The following is a 23626-nucleotide window of genomic DNA, read 5'->3' as shown; positions in this document are numbered from 1 at the left end:
ATAAAATAGCCTTGATATGCCAAATGATTTAGATAAGGCAGTATATATACTATATAAAAGATACTTTGCCGTTCTGAGTAATTAGAGTCAGGCTGATAGTCCATATGGTATAGAGCATATTTCTATTTGCTTCTGATGCTGAACTTGTCAAAGAAAATTTATTTGAAGAGTGCAATTCTTTTACATATCCTCATGTTTTTTAATTTAAAAGGCAGAATGATTTCACTAATAGTATTAGAGCTGCCTATGAGAAGTGATTTATACCAACAAGGTAATAGGGCTAGTAGTCAGTTCTAAAGTCCTATCTCACAACATAGTCTGACTTGTTTGAAGTATATGAAGCACTATGGACAAATGGAAAACCACCTTGTGATATCATGCTAACGTGTTACTTATTAACAGATTTAACAAAAAAAAGTAGCTTGAGCTGGGTTCACATCAAGAATGCACTGCCTACAGCAGTGAACGGATGAACTTTTAAAGGATCACTTCGGAGATCAGCAATTTGTGCTGAATTTGTTGAATTCTGCCACTAACTCCATTAAAAATGGTGAGAAAAAGGCATTCCTTGGATGACTCTGTTTTTCATTATGAGACTCAAAACAGCTTCCGGAAGCCTGGTGAGGGCTCTCCACTCAGCCTTACAGATAGCATTGGATCAGTGTTTCTGAGGTAAGTTCAATATAGTTCAGACTGAGCATTTTGAACCAATTTGATATCTGCAGAGAAAATAGCAGCGAAAGAGTAGGATGGCACCAGCGCACCTATGCTGCTGTAAGCCCTCACAAAGACGTTTAATTTGTGAAGGCAAAGCACACAGTGCTAACGATTACAGTTGGATGAGTGGCTGCACTTAGTATGAGACTTAGTGTTAGTCTCTAACGTGCTGCAGAACTGTTAGTTGTTTTTTAATTTTTTTCAGTTACAGACTAACACAGCTACTCTTCTGAGACTTTTAGTATTGAGGAAGTTAATCTAAAGGGCGCGGCGGGGGAATTTACGAGGCAGCACAAGATTTATGAGACTACAGTTCCTTATTTTTGTATAGAAATAATAAGAATAATTTCAAATAATAGTCTGAGCCCTTTCTATGGTGGAAACCAGTTCAAACCAAGGGGTGCAGGAGCACCCCTTGTTCCAGCACATTTGTCTGTGAGGAATGGGAGTTATGCAAAGGGCTATTTGCTGAAGGAGCTTCTTAGAATAGCTCTGCCACCACTTTAACTTGCATGAGAATTTTCCACCACTATTTGACCTCTGTATCTGCCCCGTGCCACAAATACTATTAATAACCACCACAGTCTTTTTTTTTTAAACTATAAATTGGTGATTGGTGTGTGTTACATAAGCACATTCAGGGCTCGTGAGGAACACCCTGGCCGTTCCTTTGGGTAACTGTCATTTTGCAACACAAGAATAAATCTCAGCGTGTTAAAATAATTGGAGACCAGGCTTCAAAAATATTGTTTACGGTTAAATTAGTTTGATAGCCTGACCTCAGGTTCTGTGAAATATTTTTTTAATGTTTATGTTTTCATAATGTCTTTTATAATTTTTAGTTTTTGACTATGGGAAAGAGATTGTCTACCAACCTGAGCACAGGATCAGGACACAGCAATTCCTGAGTTCTAATTAAATTGGTGTCAGAAGTTCCTTTTGTTTCCTGAAAGGAGTCAATTAGGGCCTGCTTTCAGATCAGCATCCAGTGTTCATTTGTGTGCCTATTTTTTACTCGCTTCACCATGTTATGTACCCCAGATGTGGCTGAGGGGTATGCATACCCAGCTAGATACCCTGGATGTTCTGGAAGCAGCATAATCATTCTGTGGAGAGGTAGAGATTCCTATGCCTCATGTCACTCAGAAACAACCTATCCCGCCAAATAGCAAGTGGTGGAGAAAGACCCTGTAGAAATCCAATCCAGTCCTGCTCAATCTGGTGGCTGGTGGAGGATCATAAAGGCCTTTCTAAAAAAGAAACACTCCAACAACATGAACTAACTTAACAACAACAAAAAAACAGACAACCTAGGAAGGAAGCATATGTAATTCCATGGCATGACCTGGCAGTTGGAGTGAGCACTTATGGACTTGTTTCCGGTATGTGTGTCGCAGTTACGACTCCTAAAGTGAGGTGCATGCCACTGTCAGTGAAATAAGATTTTTTAAAAGGCATTCAGACTTTTTTTATTCCAATTAATTTTCATGACTATCCTGTTTATTTATAGAACATTATCTATGTGTAAAGATAGAGACTAACAATTTCATATTAATGATTGTTCTCAGTAATCATAATTAGTCATGCTTGAGGCCAAAGACTGACTGTATATTTAAGCTTTTATATACCTCAGCTTTGCTCTTGCTGTAATTGGCACTGTGCAAATGAGTATAAATCTGCAGGAATCCAGGGGCCTATTAACATTTCAGACAGGGGAGCACATCATTTATTACCATGGCAGCATGCAGCTTCTGACAAAGAGCAGACCTGATTTCAGAAACAAATAGAGAGCAGATTTCAGAAACAGGTGGGATGTTATACTACAACCAAGGCTTCAGTTAGGAGTACAGCATGCATAGCCCTGTATGTTTATGGATCAGGTTTAGGAATCTATATCCAAAAAAAAGAGTGTTAATAATATGCATCCACAGCACTGTCAGGTGGATTCACAAAACTGTCCTGAGAGCCACCTTCCAGCAATCCAGACCAGTTAATTAAGATCTGAACTTCACAATTGATCTCTACCTCTACTACAGGGGCTGAATCAAAATCTTACAGTCAAATCCATCAAACCTCAGAAAAGTCTCAACTTTAACTCAAACTTTGTGGTTTAGGCCAATCCAATGGATTGACTATGTACAAATTTGTTTTTTAAGGTTAGTAGACTAGGGTCCTTATCGTCTATGGTGTCTACAAGACTCAGTGTATACCTACTGCATTCTGTATGTATTATCACCCTTAACAATAATACAATGATAATGCAAGCATAAAAAAATCTATTCTCAGTACATCAGATGTTTGTAAAGGGAAATTAAGGATTAGCGATGGCCAGTAATGATTAAGCTAACACACACAGAAAATCTAAAAGGGACTCCAGTGTGGGAACCAGTATAGCCTAGAAGTCAAAAGGTCCTCGGGTCTTATATTGGCTCTGCCAATGATCTGCAGTTTGTCTTGGGTAAATCTCTTCATTTCTCCCCCATGGGTTTCCTCATCTGTGAAATGTCATTAAGAACACTTATCTATTGCACAGAGGTCTAAGTGAGGAGGGTTGGTTAATTAACAGCCATAACACAGTTTGAATATGAAAAGTATTACGTAGATATTAAGCATTTTTATTAGGAAACCATTAATTTAGGTTCTTCTTGCTGAAGTTTATATGTTGTTCAGAATATGTACTTGCACTAAATACAAATGAAGTTCTGGTGGTGACAACTGTATCCTTCAGAGATAAGCCCAACCCACACTAGGTCACCAAGGCTTCAGACAAACTGAAGCAGTAAAGAGAGGGATAAATGTTCACCTTTCTTCTTAAAGATGTGCTATCTTTATAGCCTAATTATGACCACTTAAAACATTGTGAACTGTTTCGATGGTCAATAACACAACAAACTTCCCCAGGATAAGCATTTGTCTGATGTGGCCTGTTATATCTGGGACACATTTTTTACAGGTTCCCAAAGCAGCAAAAAGAAAAAGAGATTTTTTTTTCTTTATATGAAATAAATTGTTCAGTAGAACAGTTTATTACCTTCAGTTTTCTTTGCTATAAAAACAGCAAGGAGCTGACTGGACTAATGTAATTCATTTTTGATGTTATATGTTTTCTTCATTCTGAATTTTTCCTTAGAGTTTGAGCAATTCAGGGTAGGAATTTCTTGTCCTAGATGTCTAGAAAAATCTGGAGGCTACCATAAAAAGATAAATGAATAATAGAAGCTTCATCTAATGAAAGTCATTGTAGGTAATTAAACAGGCAGGACTAACTTTGTTGCATGAAGAGATATAAGAAAATAACTTGTGATAAGCAGGGCTCGACAAATAATGCAATCTCGAAAATAGAGAGTAGATCACAACCCGGAAGAGCCGGGTTCAGGCAATCTGCGCCTGTGCAGAATGATCTGCTCATGCGCAGATCGCTGGAGAGCACAGCTGGCGAGTGGGGCTCTCCACAGTTTGGCGAGCCCTGGTGATAAGGATAGGCTTATTTTATAACAACGACCTGATGACTACAGCAGTAACAGAGGCTATGTCTCGACTACAGGCTTCTTTTAGAAGAAGCTTTTTTTGAAAGATCTTCCAAAAAAACTTCTTCCAAAAGAGAGTGTCCACACTGCCAGAGTGCATTGAAAGGTGATCTGCTTTTTCAAAAGAGAGTGTCCAGACTGAATGGACGCTCTCTTGCATGTAAGCTGTGATTACTATGGATGGAATGGACACCTGGGCAGCCGTGCTTTTTCCTCTTTCCTCTTCTTCCAAAAGAACTTCCTCTTTCCCATCCACACGCCTTTTTGTGAAAGAGCTCTTTTGCAAAAAGGCTTCTTCCTCGTAGAATGAGGATTACCAATGCTGGAAAAACCCCTGTGTTTTTTTGATTTTCTTCCGGAAGAACACAGTTGCAGTGTGGACATTCCTCAAGTTCCGACAAAACTCTGTAGTGTAGAATACCCTCTGAGGCAACAAAGTTGAGGGTTCTATTCCTGCTTCTGATCTGCTATGTGAACTTGCATAGGTCACCTTACCTTTCAGTTTCCACTTCCACCCTTTGTATGCCTTTTTTTGTTTATAAATTCTATGCTCTTTAGGTCAGAGAAAGTCTAATTATATAAAACATAGCCTAGCCCAGTGTGGCTCTGACCTGGATTGGAACCTCTAGGCACTACTCTAATCAAAAAAATAAGTCCTATTAGTAGTAGTAATAGCAGAAAGGAAAAGGTCTTTCTGTAAATGAAAGACAGGTAAAATTGGTTAGTTTCCACTTTGATAAAAAGTTGAGATTTTTGAACATCAGGTATAAAGGCTACAAAGGTATACACTGAAGGCATATTTTTATCATAATCTACTTTCCTAATTCTTGGCTTGACATTTGTAGTTCTCAGAGACTGTTTCCCTCGAGCAGTAGGTAACATAGTCTGCAAGGACTAACATGGTTAGAAAGCACAATGGGAGAAATTCTGGCCCTGCAGAAGTCAATTAGAGCTTTTTATTGATTTCAGTGGAGCCAGGATCTTACCTGGTACAATAGCTTACTAGCAGAAGTTTTACTGTTCTGTAGGATCAAAATCTTCAGAGGGGGGAAGCTGAGTTAGTCTGTAACAGGAAAAACTAAAAGAACAACAAATAGTCTAGTAGCACCTTAATGTTTTGTTAGTCTTTAAGGTGCTACTAGACCGATGTTTCTTAAACTTTTTGAGACCGAGGAACACCAAACAATATTTTTTTTTATGAGGAACACCAAGGATTTTTTATTGAACAAAAAAAACAAAAAACAAAAAAGATCGGGGGGAAAGGGTCAGGGGGAAAGTTATTGAGAAAAAAAGAATTGGGGGGAAAGTTACTGAGCAAAGAAAAAAAAAGTCGCCTGTCCATTTAAGGGTGGTCATTTTGAATTTTGTTGTTCTCTGCAGCATACCTCAGAACACAGTTTTAAGAAACACTGTACTAGACTATATTTGTTTTTTAATTTTGTTCTGTAGGAGTTGGGCAGATCTGTCCCCCGGGGGTGTAGAGCCTGGCTCAAACCGCCTCCCCCCCCCCCCATCCTGCCTCTGCTCCATCTCCACCTCACTCCTGTTTCATCTCTTTCCCCTGCTCTTTTCCCACCCTACCCTTTCCAGGCCCCTCCCGCAAGCAACAGGAGCTGGGGGATTACCAGCCTCCACTCATTGTGGCAGCAGGAGTCGGAGTGACCCAGCCTGCTCTGCCACGCCATCCTTTCCCAGACTTCTGTGCTCCACTTTACCACAGCGACAGGAAACAGAGAATCCTGGGGCCAGGGCCAGGGCCAGGATGCTCTGCTTCCTGTTTCCATAGTGAAGCAGAGTGTAGCAGACTGGGAGAGAGCGAGTGGGAGCAGATCAGGCTGCCAGGTCACTTAATGGCAATCCATACTATACAAGTAGTCCGAGTATGATTAAAGGATAATCCTTACCAAAGAATGCATTTGACATACAACATGTCTGTGGACACTTGGGGGTGCATCTACACTGCACCCATAGGTTGAAATAAGATGCACAATTTGAGCTACACAAATTGCGTATCTTATTATGATCTAATTTCAAAATAGCATATTTTGAAATGTGATGCCATCTACACCGCACCTAATTTTGAAATAAACCGCTATTCCAAAACGTTCCTTAACCCTCATGGAACAAAGGTTACAGGGATGTCGGAATCGCAAGCCTGTTATTTCACAATCTATTTTGAAATAACTGGCTGGTTTAAGAGATGCAGAATAGCTATTTCAGGATACCGAAATAGTGCCACAGTATAGATGTAACCTTGGAGAGGAAGTGCTGATGAAATGGGTACGGAGTTTTGACTGTGTTATCACCGTTAGAAGGCATTTATATGACAGGAAAGCCCATGGGATTAATTTTATGCACATTTCTACTTGCGGATAATAGTATTTATGTCTCATAGCCCTCCATGCTGACTTCTTATGGCAATCCACAGGGCAAATATTCTGATTATGAGTATGTGCATAGTTGGTTCACAAAGGTCTACATGTGTGCCTATTTCTTCCTATCATGTGTTAGCCCTATTGATTAGTGTGACAGGGCGAACCTGCCCCGCACTGAGCAGGAGGAAGGGGAGCCCATTTATTGGGCAGAACACGCCCCTCCCCCACAGCCCTACTGGGCATGCTCGGAGTGCAGCCTCGCTATAAAAGACTGCTGGGCTGCTCAGTTGAGGCAGACCGCTGGGGAGGCAGGAGCTCCGGCCCAAGCTGCAGGCCCGCCGCCGGACCTGCCGCCAGATCCAGAGCCGGAGGAGGCACCGCTGCGGCTACCACCAGCCCTGGGGCGAGCACGCCCCCAACACCGACGCCCGGTGGCCGTCCGCCCCGCTGCAGAAGACGCCCCCGTGCCCCTGCCCCAGGGACAAGACCGCCGGACGAGGCTGCTGCCAGCAACCCAGCATCGCCAGGTGGGACCTCCGTCGGCTGCCAGATTGGGGGTAGGAAGTAACCCAGGGCAAGGGGCCGGGAAACCCCCCCCCCCAGTGGGCTTAGCATGTTTTGGGGGAGGATCCCCCGCTGAGCCGTTGGTGGGAACCACCCACCACCGTTAGGGCCCTGGGTTGGGGTCCGGTGGAGAGGGAGGGCCCGGACCCCCCTACCCCACCCCTCAGTGCTGGACTAGGCCGCTGGGCCTGCTGCGCGTGCTGGACTAGGCCGCTGGGCCTGCTGCGCGTGCTGGACTAGGCCGCTGGGGCTGCTGCGCGTGCTGGACTAGGCCGCTGGGCCTGCTGCGCATGCTGGACTAGGCCGCTGGGCCTGCTGAGATTATAGATTAGGCCCCCAGGCTGGGGGTCAACGCTTTGTTTCCCAGGGGAAAGGGGACGGAGGCGGGGGGTGCCCCGCCACAATTAGTCACCAGTTTTACTTGCTGTCCTAACTGCACTGGTATGTGCCTTGAAAGTTTTGTCACTGTGGACTGTGTACCCAGTAAGTGTGTTACTATATTTGTATTCATTCAGGACTTGAAATGAATTTACAATGGAGTATGTGACACTGTCCCCATATTTTTATGGAAATATTTTTGAATATGAACATGCATAACTCAAATGTGATTTATGCAAAATGTGGCATGTAACCTCTCGTTGAAATATTGAAATACACTGAAATTTGTTTGTATGTATCATTTTTGTATGTGAAGTTAGAAAGATGAAGTGAAAACTCATTTATTAATTGAGGTTTTCTAATGAAAGCAATTAGTGCTACTTAAGGAACTTAATGGCCCCAACCTCAAGACAATGGTCTGTGAATGGCTATGGTTTTCCAATAAGCCTGAATTGTGTGGTTGGTTCTACATAAACAGGTAGCTATGTCACCTGGTGCTGGAATCCATTGTGAATGTTGTTCTCTTCTGGGTTGTGGGGGATTGAAGGGAGCATTGAACAAAGGATTCTCACATTGGGGAAATTATATTTAAGGAATGGGACGCAAACAATGATTGTCTTCAGCAGGCTTCATATACTTCCCCCCATTACAAGTGAGCACATGAAGCCTAGGTCTACGCTAAACCAGACAATTCAGCTAGCTACACAAAATGCATATCTGGATTCGGCTTACCTTAAACCGAGCTACCACAGCATCTGCACTGAGGAAGGCTGACATAAGCACATGCTCCCGTTGGCTTCCCTTACTCCTCGCAGAATGAGGAGCGCTGGATGCCAGCAGGGACTGCCCTCAGCATTCAATCTGGGGGTCTACACTAGACCTGTTAAATCGAACAGTAGAAGATCGACCTCCAGAGAGTCAACCTTCTCCGGAGTGTAGACATGTCCAAAGGACCTGGAAAGTTTAGTGAACAGGGACTTGTAACTGAACTATTATCTGTGTCTTTGTTACTTTATATTATTGAGGTTTCTGTGAGCAGATTGGAGATATGAATGACCCTGTGTTCCACCAATCACAGTGCATTTTGTTCTGGTGGTGTATTGACCTTTGCCTCTCTTTCCATATAGTATTTTTGCAATGACACTTCCTCATATGTACAAATTGGGCCTACTGGGACTTCACATGGAAAATTTCTTGCAAGTCATTGGTATCAGAATATCAATCAAGTAGATGCTGGAATGGTGGCTAAGGCATATGTACAATGTGTTATAGACCCACCATTACATGACCTGGAACCATGTTACTAGTGCATCATTGCAGAAAATCCATTTGATGTTTCATATTTTGTTCCTATAAAGTGTCCCCAATTTATATGAATATTTTGCTGATTGTTCTTATTAGCTACCACAATATCTACTAATGTATAACTCATTCAGTTGTTCTATCATCATCCCTAGGACAAGCGATCTATACAGGCAGTCCCCGGGTTACATGGATCCGACTTACATCGGATCCCTACTTACAAACGGGGTGAGGCAACCCCACACTAGCTGCTTCCCCCCAGCAGACCAGGGAGACGCGGAGCGGCTTTTCTCAGCAGACACCTCAGCTTGAGAATAAAGGACTGAGGGAAGTGAGGTGTGGGAGAATAAAACTGAGCTCTGGAGAAATGTTTGGCTAGAGTTTCCCCTACAATATGTACCAGTTCCGACTTACATACAAATTCAACTTAAGAACAAACCTACAGTCCCTATCTTGTACGTAACCCGGGGACTGCCTGTATATGCCCCACCATCTGTGTAGGAAATTTCTGGCTAGCAGCAGGTTTTACTTATTCATAATCTTTATGTACATTTCATTCCCATGTAGATATGCATAAATTGTGCAAAATAGGATTTGTAAATATCAAATCAATTAAAACCTACAAGTAAGGAATTCTGAATAGTGAATACACAAAATAATAGACATAGCAAATACTTTGTGAGCAATCCATAGGCTGAAATGTTTCAATGAAGCATCCATCAAATTCCCAAGGGTCTACTTATCTTCTAAACCCTGACCAGGACTTCGATTTACTTTGTACATATCTTGTGTGCTAAAGGACTTGCAGATGTTTCACAACATTTCATTGACTTGCTTGTGTTTCTAATAGGAGTGGCTCTTTTGCATGTGTGATAGGATTAGCTATGGTTTCAACATCTTTCCCCGTGTCTGAGTTAAGTTTCTCTTCTAGCACAATTTCTGTTTCTATGTTACAGCCCGCCCATGTCTCACATTTTTACTGCTTACTGAAAAGTCTTTATCTAATCTTATCTTTGTCATTAAAGTGATCCTGATAGAATACTTCAAATAATCCTTCTACAGACATATAGACTCAAAGGTCAAGAGGGACCATCATAATCATCTAGTCTGACCCCTGGCACAATGTTGGCCACAGAACATCACCTTATCCACCCATCCCTGTAGTAGGCCCCTAACCTCAGATTGAATGTTTCTAAGTGACTGTTGGTGTGTGTTATAAAAACAACACAGCTCTGCTCTGTGTTTGCCTTACGCGTTCCAGATATCACAACTTCATATTGGCAGCTTGTGTTTAGTGCTGTACAAATTCTTCCACAAAGCTTTTCATGACAGTGTTATGGAGGACTCTGGCTGAGGCTTAGGCATTTGGCCATATACACACACCCCTATCATTATGTATTTTATTCAGTATGGTTCTCCAGTAGTTGGTTTTAGCATTTTCTTACCTATTTGTTGCACATCCCAAACTTTTCCTGCCTCAGACACTTCTGTTCATTTTGCACAACTCTTGATTGTGTACTATATATCATGTTTCACCTATAAGCTTTAGGCCAAAAGTTCGGGTACTCATTAGGGATGTTAAATTGCAGTTACCAAGCTAATCATATAAGTCAATACAATTTGTATCAACAATATGGATTAATTGATAGAGCCATTGTGCAGAGCCTCAGCGCGGGTAGCTCCGGGAACCACCCGTGCTGTGGCTCTGCATTTTAAATATAGGAAGAGTTGCCAGGCTTTTACAACATTAAAAATGCAGAGGAGCAGTGTCTGTGCAAGCTGGGACTGCTTGGTCCCAGCTCATGCTAAGTCCAGCATCCCCTGCGGACATGCTTCGCAGCAGCCTCTCCTATCTCTCCTCGCTGCCTCTGATAGAGGCAGCAGGGGGACAGGCAACTTTTAAGCTGGCTTCCCCCAGTACCAGCTTGGGTTCCCCCCTCTTGTTGCCTCAGAGGCACAGTAAAAAGCACAGTAAAAAGTGCTCTCTAGGACCTGATATGTAGAACAGTCTAATTGGGTAGGTCCTGATGGTGCATTCTGAAAGGTGCCAGAGAAGTAGTAATGGAGTTTCTAAGATGAGATTTAGGATGGGCTAAAACCATGTCAGCTGTGACAGGAGCAGCATCTCAGGGAGTAACTATATGAATGGCTACAGACTGGCAAGCAAGACTCTAAGTAGGGGGAATAGAACATATTCAGTCCTCATAGACACTTGTGGGCTACGTCTACACTGGCCCCTTTTCCGAAAGGGGCATGCTAATTTTCCAGGTCGTAATAGGGAAATCCGCGGGGGATTTAAATATCCCCCATGGCATTTAAATAAAAATGTACGCCGCTTTTTTCCGGCTTGTAGAAAAGCCGGAAAAGAGCGTCTACACTGGCCCCGATCCTCCGGAAAAAAGCCCTTTTCCGGAGGATCTCTTATTCCTACTTCAAAGTAAGAGATCCTCCGGAAAAGGGCTTTTTTCCGGAGGATCGGGGCCAGTGTAGACGCTCTTTTCCGGCTTTTCTACAAGCCGGAAAAAAGCGGCGTACATTTTTATTTAAATGCCGCGGGGGATATTTAAATCCCCCGCGGATTTCCCTATTACGACCTGGAAAATTAGCATGCCCCTTTCGGAAAAGGGGCCAGTATAGACGTAGCCTTGATGTACTGTTGAACAGTAAGAGGGGCATTGGTGAGTAAGGTTTTGACTACACTTTTTTTATTCAATCACAAACTTTGTTTCATGTTGAAACAAAAAAAAACAGATTTTTTTAAAATATTTCTTCGAAGCAGAAATTCTGGAAACTCATTTTGGAGCCATAATATCTCATTTTGACTTTTATATTTAATTTGCAGCAGTGTGTATAGCAAGTCTATCTAAAGCATTCAGAATATCTTAACTTAAGTGCATGTAGAGATAAGAATTTATAAGGCCACATTTTGGCTATAGGTGCTTATTTACAGTACAGTAAAATATATATGCTATTTATAAAGCAATATTAATTCAGTTTTGTTTCAATGGAAACAAACTGGACCATTAGGAGGAGCTGTTCATTGTTGCTTTCATCTAGCACAGGGTAGCCAAACTGAGTTTGTGAACGAGCCAGAATTTACCAGTGTACAATGCCAAAGAGACACAATAATATCTCAGCAGCTCCCCTCTATCAGTCCCGGCCACCGTGCCTCCTGCCTGCTAGCAGCTCCGCCAATCAGAAGTTTTTCTCTCCATCCCTGCACCTGCTACTCACTACAATCAACTGTTTCACATCATGCAGGAGGCTCTGGGGAGGAGTGTGGAGATGGCAGGCTCAGCAGAACATGTGGGGGCCTTGGTAAAAGGGGTGGAGTGGGAATGGGGCCTGGGCAAAGGCGGGGATTAAGCAGTGAGCACTCCTAGCACATTGGAACATTTGCACTAAGTCAGTGGCCATGCAAGGGGCTGCATGCAGCTCTGGAGCCACAAGTTGGTTTGCGCTAGCACAGTGGTTCTCAACCAGGGGTACATGAAGTCTTTTTTTGTAAGAAAAACAGTGCGGGTACTCTGGGGGAAAACTTGTTGAGCAACAAAGAGCAAAAAAAAAAAAAAAACCACCCAGCCAAAACTCAGGGGGAGAAAAATTGTTGAGCAACCCAGCTACCCCAAGAAAAGAGGTGCCGGTACCAGAAGGGATTGCAATTCATGTAAATTAAGCAGGGAAAATAGGTGCTGCTACGCTGTCCCAGGGCGTACCATCACAAAAAAAGCACTGGGTACATGTAACCGCCGGGGTATGGAGAGGTCTTCCAGGGCTATATTAACTCACCTAGATATTTTCATAGTTTTACAACAGGCTACATAAAAAGCACTAGCAAAGTTAACATTTTATACAATGACTTGTTAATACTTCTCTACTATATATTTTAGAAAGTTTGTGTGTCTATCCATCCATGAGTCTGTTTGTTCAAGAACTCCTTCTAAATGGTAAGAGCTGGAACCCCCACCTTTGGTATGCAGCTTCTGCTTATCATAACAAAGCGAGATCAGGGTTTGGTTGTGCCACGAAAATGGAATGTGCCTGGAACAGGATTGCTTGTCTTTAAATTACTATATAGGAAAAAGAATCACCAGGCAGGTGAAAGAGTTTAGCTGGGGTTGCAGAGGATAGGGTAAGGGGTGGGGAGATGTGTGTGTGTGTGTGGGGGGGGGGATGATCCAGACCCAAGCCTAAGCCTCCCACCCTGGGCCCTTTGGGGAGGTATAATGAGTGCCAGCATCTGGTCAAATGCATGTGCCTGCTCTCACTCTGTTCTTCAGACTCTTTTGGCTCCTCCGCCCTGTAACTGAATCACTTCTAGGCCCCCTTTAAGAGCCTCCGACTTTTACAGGAAGAATCCTTTGTGCTGCAATCTAGCCCTATAGACTAAAACTCCCATGATGCCTTAGAAAAAAGGAAGGGAACTGTTCTCTTCCAGGCAGTGCAGGAAGAGAATTGATTGGTTCCAATCTGGAGAGAGAAGCCAGATTTCTGGTGCAGAGCCTTTCAATCTGGAAGCTAGAGCCTGCTGGGTGGGGCTTGGATCTAGCAGGCTATTTCAGGGGCTCTTGGTGATTGACCCTGGCAATGCCTGTGGATAAGAAGAGTCTACACAGAAGTAACTGTGGCTGTTTGGGAAAGGATTGCCTGGGATCGAGCACAGAAGACAGACTGAATCTGGGTCCAAAAAGAGGCAGAATGATCTGCCTAGTGAACCCACTGCTAGCATTTGGTGGGGCCTGCTCCAGTGGCAAAGGGATTTTGCAGCTAGCTGCCTGCCTGGACTGACACACACAACCTGCACAGTGCTGTCTCCACTCCAGCTACAGATCTTCAAGAGCTCAAGTGTCTGGGACTCAGATCCAGACGAGTGCACACTCTGGGGTGGGATATATGTGGCAGTATAAATGCCAGTTAGAAGAGTTTCATTTATTTCTGTGTACTTTGTTGATGGATTTTATTCAATTTTAGTCTGCTAAACCTGTTTCTTTAAATGGCTAAGTAAAGGTGTGTTAATTCTAATTTAGTCAATTAGATGTAGAATCATAGAATCCTAGGACTGAACGAGTCCAGCCCCCAAAAGGAGGCAGTGATCTGGCCAGTGAACCCACTACTAGCATTAGTAATGCTAGCATATAATAATGTATATTATTTATAATTGTTGTTTGGGAGTTAGATCCAGATTACCAGAATAAGTATTCCTGGAGGTTCCCAAGGCACACCATTAAGTGTGTACTGGGTCCAGCCAGGTGGAAGCACTGCAATTTTATATACCTTTAGATGCAAGGGACTGACAGAGGATCCCCAACTATCCAATATCACTGGGATACTCAGGATCTCCTTTAATATTAAAAAAGATCAGGCACACAGATGAGCAATGCCTGCTCCTGAGTAACCCAGGGAGGAAAGAGGGGGTTACATACTCAAACCCCTTCTAAGGTATCCACTTAGCAGCCCATCTCAGTAGTCTCTGTTAGGGCCCCTCTTAGTCTCTCATTTTGTTTCACCACTCAGGAGAGAGTGGTGCCTCCAGGGCTTCTCTTCCTGGAAAGAGTTCCTTGCTGCTAGATAGGGGTTTTACCTCAGTTCATCATATAGTCCTCACAAGCTCCCCATATAGAGCGCTCAGTGCTGCTGCTACACCCATAATCAGACAGCTACCTGTGATCTTCTCTACTTGACAACTCCAGCAACACTGAGCTGATACTGGTCCTGCAGCCCCTTTTATAGGGCCTTCCTGGCCTCAATTGGTTGCCTCATCCTGCAGACACTCTAGCCTCCTTGGAGGACTTCTCTGTGGTTTGCTGGGTTGGGGAGTGGCAAGGTACTAGCCTTCAATGGGAGACTTTGGGGCCTGGTCCACCTGGTCACAGGAGGGCAGGGCAGCCTGAAGTTCCTCTCTGCCTCCCTCCCCCTGTAATTCATACAGGAACATAGCTACCTGGCTGTTTCCTTTTGTCAGCACAGATGCCTACATTCCTCACTCAAGCTGGGGAGCACAAGAGGTAGATGAACCTAAACCTGCTTCAAGCTGGGGAAATGCACCCCTTCCCCATCTGTGTATACTGGAGTGGCAACTACCATGGAGAGGCATTTCTCACATGGCCCAAAGCTGCTGTGGTGAGAGAGGGCTGAGGTAGTCCTGTCTCCTTGGGGCAACCTGCATACTGAATCCCTCATTCTCAGCCCCACTCCAGAGCAATGATTCAAATGAAACAAACATTAATTAAGGACCGGAGCGATTCCAGGTAAACCTTCTTGTGCATTATGTACTGAAACGTAAGTTCAATATTCATATTCCAATTGATTTATTTAATATTATGGTAAAAATGAGAAAATAAGCCATTTTTCAGTAATAGTGTGCTGTGACACTTCGTATTTTATGTCTGATTTTGTAAGCAAGTAGTTTTTAACTAAAGTGTCTCTTGGGGGTACACAAGACAAACCAGCCCACTTGAAAAGAGAACAGTAGTCTGCAACAGTTGAGAGCTCATGGCTCTCAGTGCCCTACACCACCACTCTGGGAAGAAAGAAGCGGAGAAGCAAGGATTAGCAAGGGTGACAAAGGATCTTATGTTTCTCATTATCTTTTGTTCTTGCATCTCACAACCTTCCTGTATCCTCCTCTAGTTTGTCATCCTGTGCTGTGTTGTATCTTAGATTAGGTCCTGGTCATGCAAGTTGATCTAGTTAGATCCAGTTTTAGGATCAGCACCATAGACATCTTGGAGCACGTACACATCTTTGCTATTTGTACGGCATCTTGGTGTTGTAGATGTGAAATAGCTATGAAGTATGGTTTACGATACAGTGATATCTATTTTCTAAGAGTACTTCTGGAAAGCTATATAATTACTATTAGACATAGTAGGATGTGGACTTTGACATAACAGCAGGTCTCTGTGGGTAACAGCAGTTCATCTTCGCATGGTTTCCTTACTGTATCTATTAAGTGTGGGCAATTACAACTGCATAACCACACAAGCACCACTGTGCCTTCTCCTTTATGTCAGAAGATCCGTCTCAATATCAGAATAAAAGCCTAAGGTTTGAGAGGCTCTTCCACCCACATGAGCCCCTGCACATTCAATAGCTCAACATAAATACCTGAAATCATGATGTTTATAATTTTTAAAATCCTATGACTGTGAAATTGACCAAAATGGATTGAATTAGGTAGGGCTCTAGCTATAAGAAATACTGAAGTAAGCTTCACCCATCATCAGACAATATTCAGCTGAGAATTCTATTGGTACCACGAAAAGAAAAGAAAATGTGAAGTACATACAAATGTCCTGTTCCTACTTTGGAACCAACTAGCAAAGACCTTTTCTGTGTGGAGTCTTGGTGACTCCACTGGATCTGGTATGGTGATTTTGATTCCGATATAAACATGTATTTTTGCCATACTTTTAAAATTTCATAACAATGGACCAGTTTTGTGAGGGATTTCATTTATAAATTGATTTTGTCCTTCTAATACACATTGAAATAGATATACAATCCACACTTTTTAACTTATAGAATTTATTTTTGATACTCTCATTTATATTTCAATGCTAGCACACAAAAACCCCTGTGTGAAATGCTGCCATTTAATATTTCTCTCTGCCGGCAAGTTCTGCAGCATCCTGCTGAGTGTAAGTGTGTGTGGGGGGGGGGGGGGGGAGAAGAGGTCTGACATTTGATCTTACTGTATATTTGTTGCATGACATTAGATGGTTTCTTGGGGCTGCCATGCCAACCTAGGGTGTTGCTAGACAGAGTAAAAAACAGATTTATCTGAACCAACATAGGGGAAAACATCAGCTCCAGTGAATGATTCTAGTAAGCTATCCTAACATAGAGAGACCACACCCCCAGCACTTAAGCAAACTTCTTCAGGGTACTAACATTAATGGTCACAGGTAAATATTGGGACATAAGCCTGGCAGGTGCTGCGTGGCTCCTGAGAAGTGCCCAAAATATCCATATTTATTTATGTTAGAAATAGCAGGAATGCAGAGTTTGATCTTCCCTGGTTTTGTGCGACGACCATAGGAGGTCTGATGGATGTTTATTGTGAGATCTAAAATGCTAATAATTGAAGGTGCAAAGGTGTTGAATGTGAACAGAGGCTTCCTTTATCCAACATTTGAATTGAACATTGACGTGCAATAGGTTCAAATAAACCAAAAATAAACAATTCACTTTCCATTGCCATGGCTCAACTTTCACTATCTTGATCATATTGTATTGTCATTAATGGGAGATTTGCTATTGACTTAATAGGAACAGGATCAAGCACCTAGCCTTTGTGATGTCATCCATTGCACTCACTGTCCAGACACCAAAAAAACTTTCGAACTAGAGAGACAGGTGCTTCTAGATTACAAGCAGGAAAATAAAAACCCAGTTCCTCAAAGGCCGCCTTTATACACCAAAAAGTGCTCTTTTTTCCCCATATGTTAAAGGTGCCAAGTCCCTTATTTGTAAATATAGAGAAGGCGGGCTTGAGATACTGTTGAATCTTGTGACTACAGACTTACTAATTTCCATGCTAAATACTGCCAGGCTATATCTACACTGCCCCCTTTTGCACAAAAAAATATGCAAATGAAGCAAAGCATGGAATATCGCTGTGCCTCATTTGCATAATTAATGAGGTTCTGTTTTTGCACAAGAGGCTTTTGCACAAAAAGGAGCTGTCTAAACGGCTCCTTTTTGTGCAAAAGCCCCCGCTTGCGCAAGAGCCATTCTTCCTGAAAAAAAAGAGGAAGAACAGCTCTTGTGCAAGTGGGGGGGGGGGGGGTGTTGCGCAAAAAGGAGCTGTGTAGATGGCTCCTTTTTGTGCAAAAGCCTCTTGCGCAAAAACGGAGCCTCACTAATAATGCAAATGAGATGCAGCAATATTCAACGCTTTGCCTCATTTGCATATTTTTTGTGCAAGAGGGACAGTGTAGACATAGCCCCCGAGTTTAAAAACCCAACTATGGTAAACCCTGAAATGTCTCTGCATTCTTAATAGAAATGACATGACTTTTTCAGGACATCCTTGTTGAGTAAGACTATGGCAAGACTTTAGTTAATGTTGAATATCAAATTATAGTAAAACCTGTGTTGTCCACCATGCTCGGGGATTAGGGCATTCCGGTTATCTAAAAATTCCAGTTATCTGAGGGTCCCATCAACCTAGGAAAAACCAATGGACAGTAATAGTAAAACTCAAGTTTTTAATATTGGTAGTTTTGTAGTATGAGGCATTTGGTCTCACATTTCTATTTTGAGTTAAAGATGATTAGTACTTCTTAAATAAAAAATTGTTAAGCCAATAATGGTAAACCAAGCCAGGCCTGCGCGCCTGACGATGAGACAGTATTGTGGCTGGGGACAATGCCGGTTAACAAAGTTTTCTGGTTTATAGAGTGACGGATAACAAAGGTTTTACTGTACTTGGAGCCATATTGTCATAGTCTATTGAAGATTTTCCCAGATTCTCCCAGTGTTCTTCAATAAATATCCTCATGTCTCACCTCTTCCCCAAATATTGTTTACTGCCTACTAGCTGACTACCATGCTCCATGATGCATAAGTTCCAAAACCTGATTCTGCAACTTGTTGCACTTGAGAAGATTGTTGTACCCATACATAACATCATTGATTTCCAAAGGGCTCCATACAGACAGATGTGACAGTTTGCAAGATCAGTGGAATCTTTTGTGAGGCACACTGGGGTTACATCTACACTGCAGAGATCTTCCACAAAAAGTTCTTGCACAAAAGTGCGTCCACACTGCCATGTGCTTTTGCGCAAGAGAGCATCCACACTGCCATGGACGCTCTTGCGCAAGAAAGCTCTAATGGCCATTCACAGAATGGTCATCAGAGCGCCTGTGCTTTTTCCGTCCACACACGCCCTTTTGCACAAGAGCTCTTGTGCAAAAAGGCTTATTCCTCGTGGAAAGAGGAATAACTCTTGTGAAAAAAGCCCTGTCTTCTGACAATCTACTGCACTTTTTCTTGTGCAAAAATGCGCTTGTAGTGTGGACTTTCTACAAGTTTTTGCACAAAAACTCTGCAGTGTAGATGTAGCCTGAGTGAGGGCCTTCAGAATGAAAGACCCTATAAAAATTCACATTTCAGAGAGGTAGCTCTATTAGTCTGTTTCAGCAAACACAAGGGAAGAGTCCCGTGGCACCTTAAAGACATACACATTTATTTGGGCATAAGCTTTTGTGGGCTGGAGTCCACTACATCAGATGCATGAAGTCTATGTTTTGTTAATCTTTAAAGTGCTCCCAGATTATTTGTTGTTTTTTAAGTTTATAAAAATGCAGTGTGTTATTGCTGCTGTTACACAAATACCTAAGTGGATTTATATGTCAGAAAGATAGTGATAAAGGTGGTGCAAAAACTTGTCACCATGGCCAGCTTGTTGGTCATTGGTAGCACTACTCCATGCCTGCTGTCTGCTCTGAAAACAAAAATTGGCTTTGTGGGACAGTAAAGAGTTAATGGCACAGTCCCTGGCGTCTCTTACCATCGTTGTCATTCCCATATAAAACATTAAATAGACCTTTTGTTTAAGTAATCAGGAGGCAGTGCTCGATGAGGCAACATCCTGTTTGAATAATTTAAGTTGTGTAATAGACCAGCCCCTAAAAGACAGGATCATGGTGTGTTGCCTCAGTTCTTTGTCACTGTTGTTATATCTCAAGTTATCTAAACTCAGTGCTTTATAATTATGTTTAACATCATTAAATCCTGTTGTACAGAGTCATTCCAATACGCTTATGGTTTAAAGAGTAAAGCCGCTGTGAATTGTTAGCGCCGTGTTTTCACCTGCTTGGCTCATTAGTTTCTTCTCTCAGAAAGACTTGTTGAACAGGCTTTCTCCCCGCCTTCCCTTCCGCCCCCCCTCCCCCGCCTTTACTGGGGGGGGAAGGATGGCTCTTTTCTTTCTTCCTTCCTCCTCTCTTTCCCTCTTCTGCCTTCCCTTGACCATTAGCTCCAGCTAATAGGACCAGTTTGAACTTGCTCAGGTTAGCCAGAGACAAAGAGCTTGGCTGAATTTGCTCCGGAGTTTCAAAAGAGAGTTGTGTGCTGGGGAGGGAAAAGCTGGAGCGAGTCTATTTCAATTGTTGGTGGTAGAGGAGCAGACACACGGATACTCGCAGCGAGCTTTCCGCAGACGGCGCTAATGACTGAACAACAGTCTGATGTGGAAGAACTAAAACCTGTAAGGGCTGTCAATAAAAAAGAAAACAAAGGTTTCCTCCTCCTGTAAGTATCCGATGTATTGTGTGACATGTCTCTGCTGCCTGTTGCCTGTGGTGTGGGGTTGAACCGAAGTGTATCTACAGTATCAAAGGACAAATTCCTATACAGTTTTTGTGTTTTAACTTTTGATGCCGGCTGCCCTCTACGATTCTGCTGTTTCCTTTCAGAGTTGTTAACGCTGAAACTTAGTAGAGAAGCTACAAAGTTTCAGGAATGCCGCCTAGCTCGATATGATCGTGTGGAATTAAGAAAATATGTGAACTCCAATTGCAATCTGTTTATAGTGCGGCTGCACGTGACTAGCTGTGTTACTCAATGAGCAAGGCTGAACAGAACTTGGGTCTGGCTTTCTTTAAAGCTACGGGGCTACAGTGGTAGCTGAGGAACCTGTAAATATGCGTATATGATATCAGAGTTCTGGCTGCCAGAGCTGATCATTAAGTTTGTATCCAGTGGGAGCCTTCAATAATCTTGTATTGTGCAAAGTCTAACTATGATGTACTATCTCAGGTTGTTGTAGTTTTCTAGTGGTTTGAATTTTTTTTCTTTTGCCTGCCATGCAGCTTCTGAACAGGAAATTTGGGGCATGGATTAAGCTCATCTTTATTTAGAGAAATGGAACTATGATTAGATCTAGACTAAAAAACCCTCTAAACATCTTGTTGTGCGTCTCCTTGAAAGCCCAGGCCACTTTATAGGGTTTTATGCTGACTTGCTAGCAGCATGCCATAATTCTGAGAAGAGTTTTACACTGATATGATTCCATTAATCCCCTCCCCCCCATAACATTTAAACAGGTTTTCATTTAAACATTTATTTTGGTCCTAAACATCCAACACTCCGGTCATCTGAAGTGGGCTGTGTCTCCTGCCCAAGCTCATGATGCCATCTACATTTTTTGTTAGTCTATAAAGTGCTACCAGACTATGTGTTGTTTTTTCAGTTTACCTGTACAGACTAACTTGGCTACCCCCTGAAGCATTTAAACAGGTGTGAATGAGTCTAGAATAAGGCAGAAGCTGATCTCTAAGTGGAGCTGAAGTGAAAGGTCAGAGTTTCATTTGATGCAATCAAAATGCTACTTCCCTTTGCCCTAGTTCCCCTAATTTAAGAAGAGGGAGGGAGTAATATTGTTTCTGGCTCCAAAGTTGGAGTGGGGGGAATAATAATGGAAAATAATATTGTGTAAAGATACGTAGGGAAAATCTGTGTTTTATATCTGCTTTGCATGTATGAATGAGCATATCCACAGACCATGTTTGCGGATGGGATGAGGATTCAAAATTTATATCCAAGCAGGCTGGTCAGTGTTAACTCTACTCTTTAGTGGCAGTGATACCCATGAACTCATTCAAACTTTAAAAACAAGTAGTTCTATGGCACTTTACATATCTATATAAACATTAATTTCTATTTTAATAACATTTATATAGTGAGATAATAATCACATGCTTTTATGGGCAAAACCCACTTCAGGTGAGATGATCTTGAGGGTTGATCTTAAAGTTACAGACTAACATGGCCTCTTTTGAGACTCATTCAAACTTACATTTCTTGCTATTGTTAATCTTTGAAGGCTGTAGTATGCTTATATGGTGATTGACTCTTTTTTGAGGAGGGGATGTTTAAAGATAAAATAGCCATTCCAAATACAACATTAATATGTGAGGTTAATGACAGGAAATAATAAGATTGGAGAGAAATATGTCTGTACTGAAACAGTTGTTTATTTTAAATCATGTCTTCATGATGCTTCTATACATAAATATTTATTTACTGTCAAAAAATGCTTGTGTTAAAATGTCCATGACACAGGTGGGAACAGAAGATAGAGAAAGCTTCCTTTGTTACCTAAGCACTTTTGGAAATTTTTCCCAGCATCTAAGTCCCATTTTCAAATGTAACTTAACTTATAAGTTTCATTGAAAGACAATAGTGCTAAAATCCAAAGTCATATGGGACTTAGGTTCCTAAATTCTTTGTGTGGTTTGGAAAACGTCTGAAAATTTGGGGAGAGGGAACAGGGGGGAGGAACATGGGTATGTATACGTACACGCAGTGGCTTTCTGAAGGACTAGAACTTGAGTGCATGTGCAAGTTCAGTTTTTATTAACTGCATTAAAGATTTCCTCCTTTTAAAATTTCTCCTTAACTCTTGGTATGCCCTAACTGTATTCCTTCATAAAGATGGACCCACCTCAGTCTGGGTACTGTTTGAACATCTCCCTTCCTACTATCTCAATATATTTATGTAATTGCATCTTTTAAAGTCCAAAGATCTAATCATAAATGCACTGATTTTTCACTATTTCAACATATACATTTTATATCCTTATTTAGTCTTACTCTCATTGGTATTTAGTTTGAGATAAGATCCTTGTTACAGACAAGTGATTTATGACATAATTCCATCTATAACTGATGAGGCAAACTGCATGGAGGACTGTCAGTTAAAACTCAACCCATGCCTGTTTTGCCTAACTATGAAAAACCTCACGGTAGTACTTACAGAGGAAAATGTTTGCCCTGGTGTAGGTCTAAATATGCCCTATTGTGAAGTTGTACCGTGTGCTATACACTGTTAAGCTTCTGCTTGCTGCCTGGCAGGTGGCTGCATTTCCTGTGTATGCATGAAGCCTGTGAATCAGTCAGAGAGCTCTCAGTATAAGGAACTCATGAATGTAAAATATTCTTGAGAAGTTAAATACCAATGCACAATTTTGGACTACAGCATTGAAGAAAGATGTGAACAGTGTTACCACATGTTACCCAAAGAATCAGAGCTTACAGGTCTACCCAAACCAAATATCCATAGAGCCCTGCCAATCCGTGGATATCTACTTTATATCAGCGGAAACTGATATAAAGTAGATATATAGAAAGGAAACTCAATTTGGGAGAGTTTGGATTTTGCATCTTAAGGCCTCATCCTTATAGGAAATTAAAGTTCCCTTTATGCATCACAGATCATGATTAGAGCTGGCTAAAAATTTTCCAGCACAACCCTTACCTGTGAGAAAATGCTGATTTGATGTGTGCCAGCACTTTTGATGGAAACCTCATAAGCCAGAAAGCAGATCGTCCTGTCTGGGCTGCCTCTACTCCTGAAGAAGGCCCTCTGGGGCCTGACACCCTATGACTCCAGATCTGAGGGGAGTTGGGCATCTTGGAAAGGCAGCTGTCCAAGGAGTGGGAGAAGGCTGAAAAAAAATCCCTTTCCGTTCTCTTAAAATGGAACCTCAGAATATTCCCACCTGTGAAAAATTTTAAATCTTTGATTTTTTTTTTTTTATCTGGAGTTAGGATGAAATTATTTGTCTAGCCTACTGAAATTTCTCACAGGAGAATAATTCCATTTTCCATCCATCTCTAATCTTAGTCCTGTAAGCAGTGAGGAGGATGGAGAACATAAACAGCTATTTCATTTTCTGGAAAGGTGTATATGCTTTTAATACTTGTGTCCTGGTCCAAACAGATGCACTCCCAAAATACCCACCATAGTGA

The 23626-nt window shown here is 42.1% G+C and overlaps 1 protein-coding gene across 6 annotated transcripts in view; it reads left to right on the top strand.

Annotated features, from left to right (window-relative positions):
- Nucleotides 1-428: 428 nt before the first annotated feature.
- GRAMD2B (GRAM domain containing 2B) overlaps nt 429-23626 on the top strand; it is a 63598-nt gene continuing 40400 nt past the window's right edge. For 4 of the 6 annotated variants that reach the window (XM_075931927.1, XM_075931930.1, XM_075931929.1 and 1 more), the window contains exon 1: nt 19520-20125. In XM_075931927.1, coding sequence (XP_075788042.1) covers nt 20043-20125 — 83 coding nt within the window. In that variant the 5' untranslated portion in view covers nt 19520-20042. Of the gene's footprint in view, nt 673-19519; nt 20126-23626 lie in introns of those variants that run through there. The other 2 variants (XM_075931926.1, XM_075931931.1) reach the window with 2 other exon arrangements.

The sequence above is a fragment of the Pelodiscus sinensis genome, chromosome 6, assembly GCF_049634645.1.
Source record: "Pelodiscus sinensis isolate JC-2024 chromosome 6, ASM4963464v1, whole genome shotgun sequence".
Lineage (NCBI taxonomy): Eukaryota > Metazoa > Chordata > Testudines > Trionychidae > Pelodiscus > Pelodiscus sinensis.
Note: the sequence above shows the minus strand (reverse complement) of the source record. Positions and strands in the feature narration are given on the sequence as shown.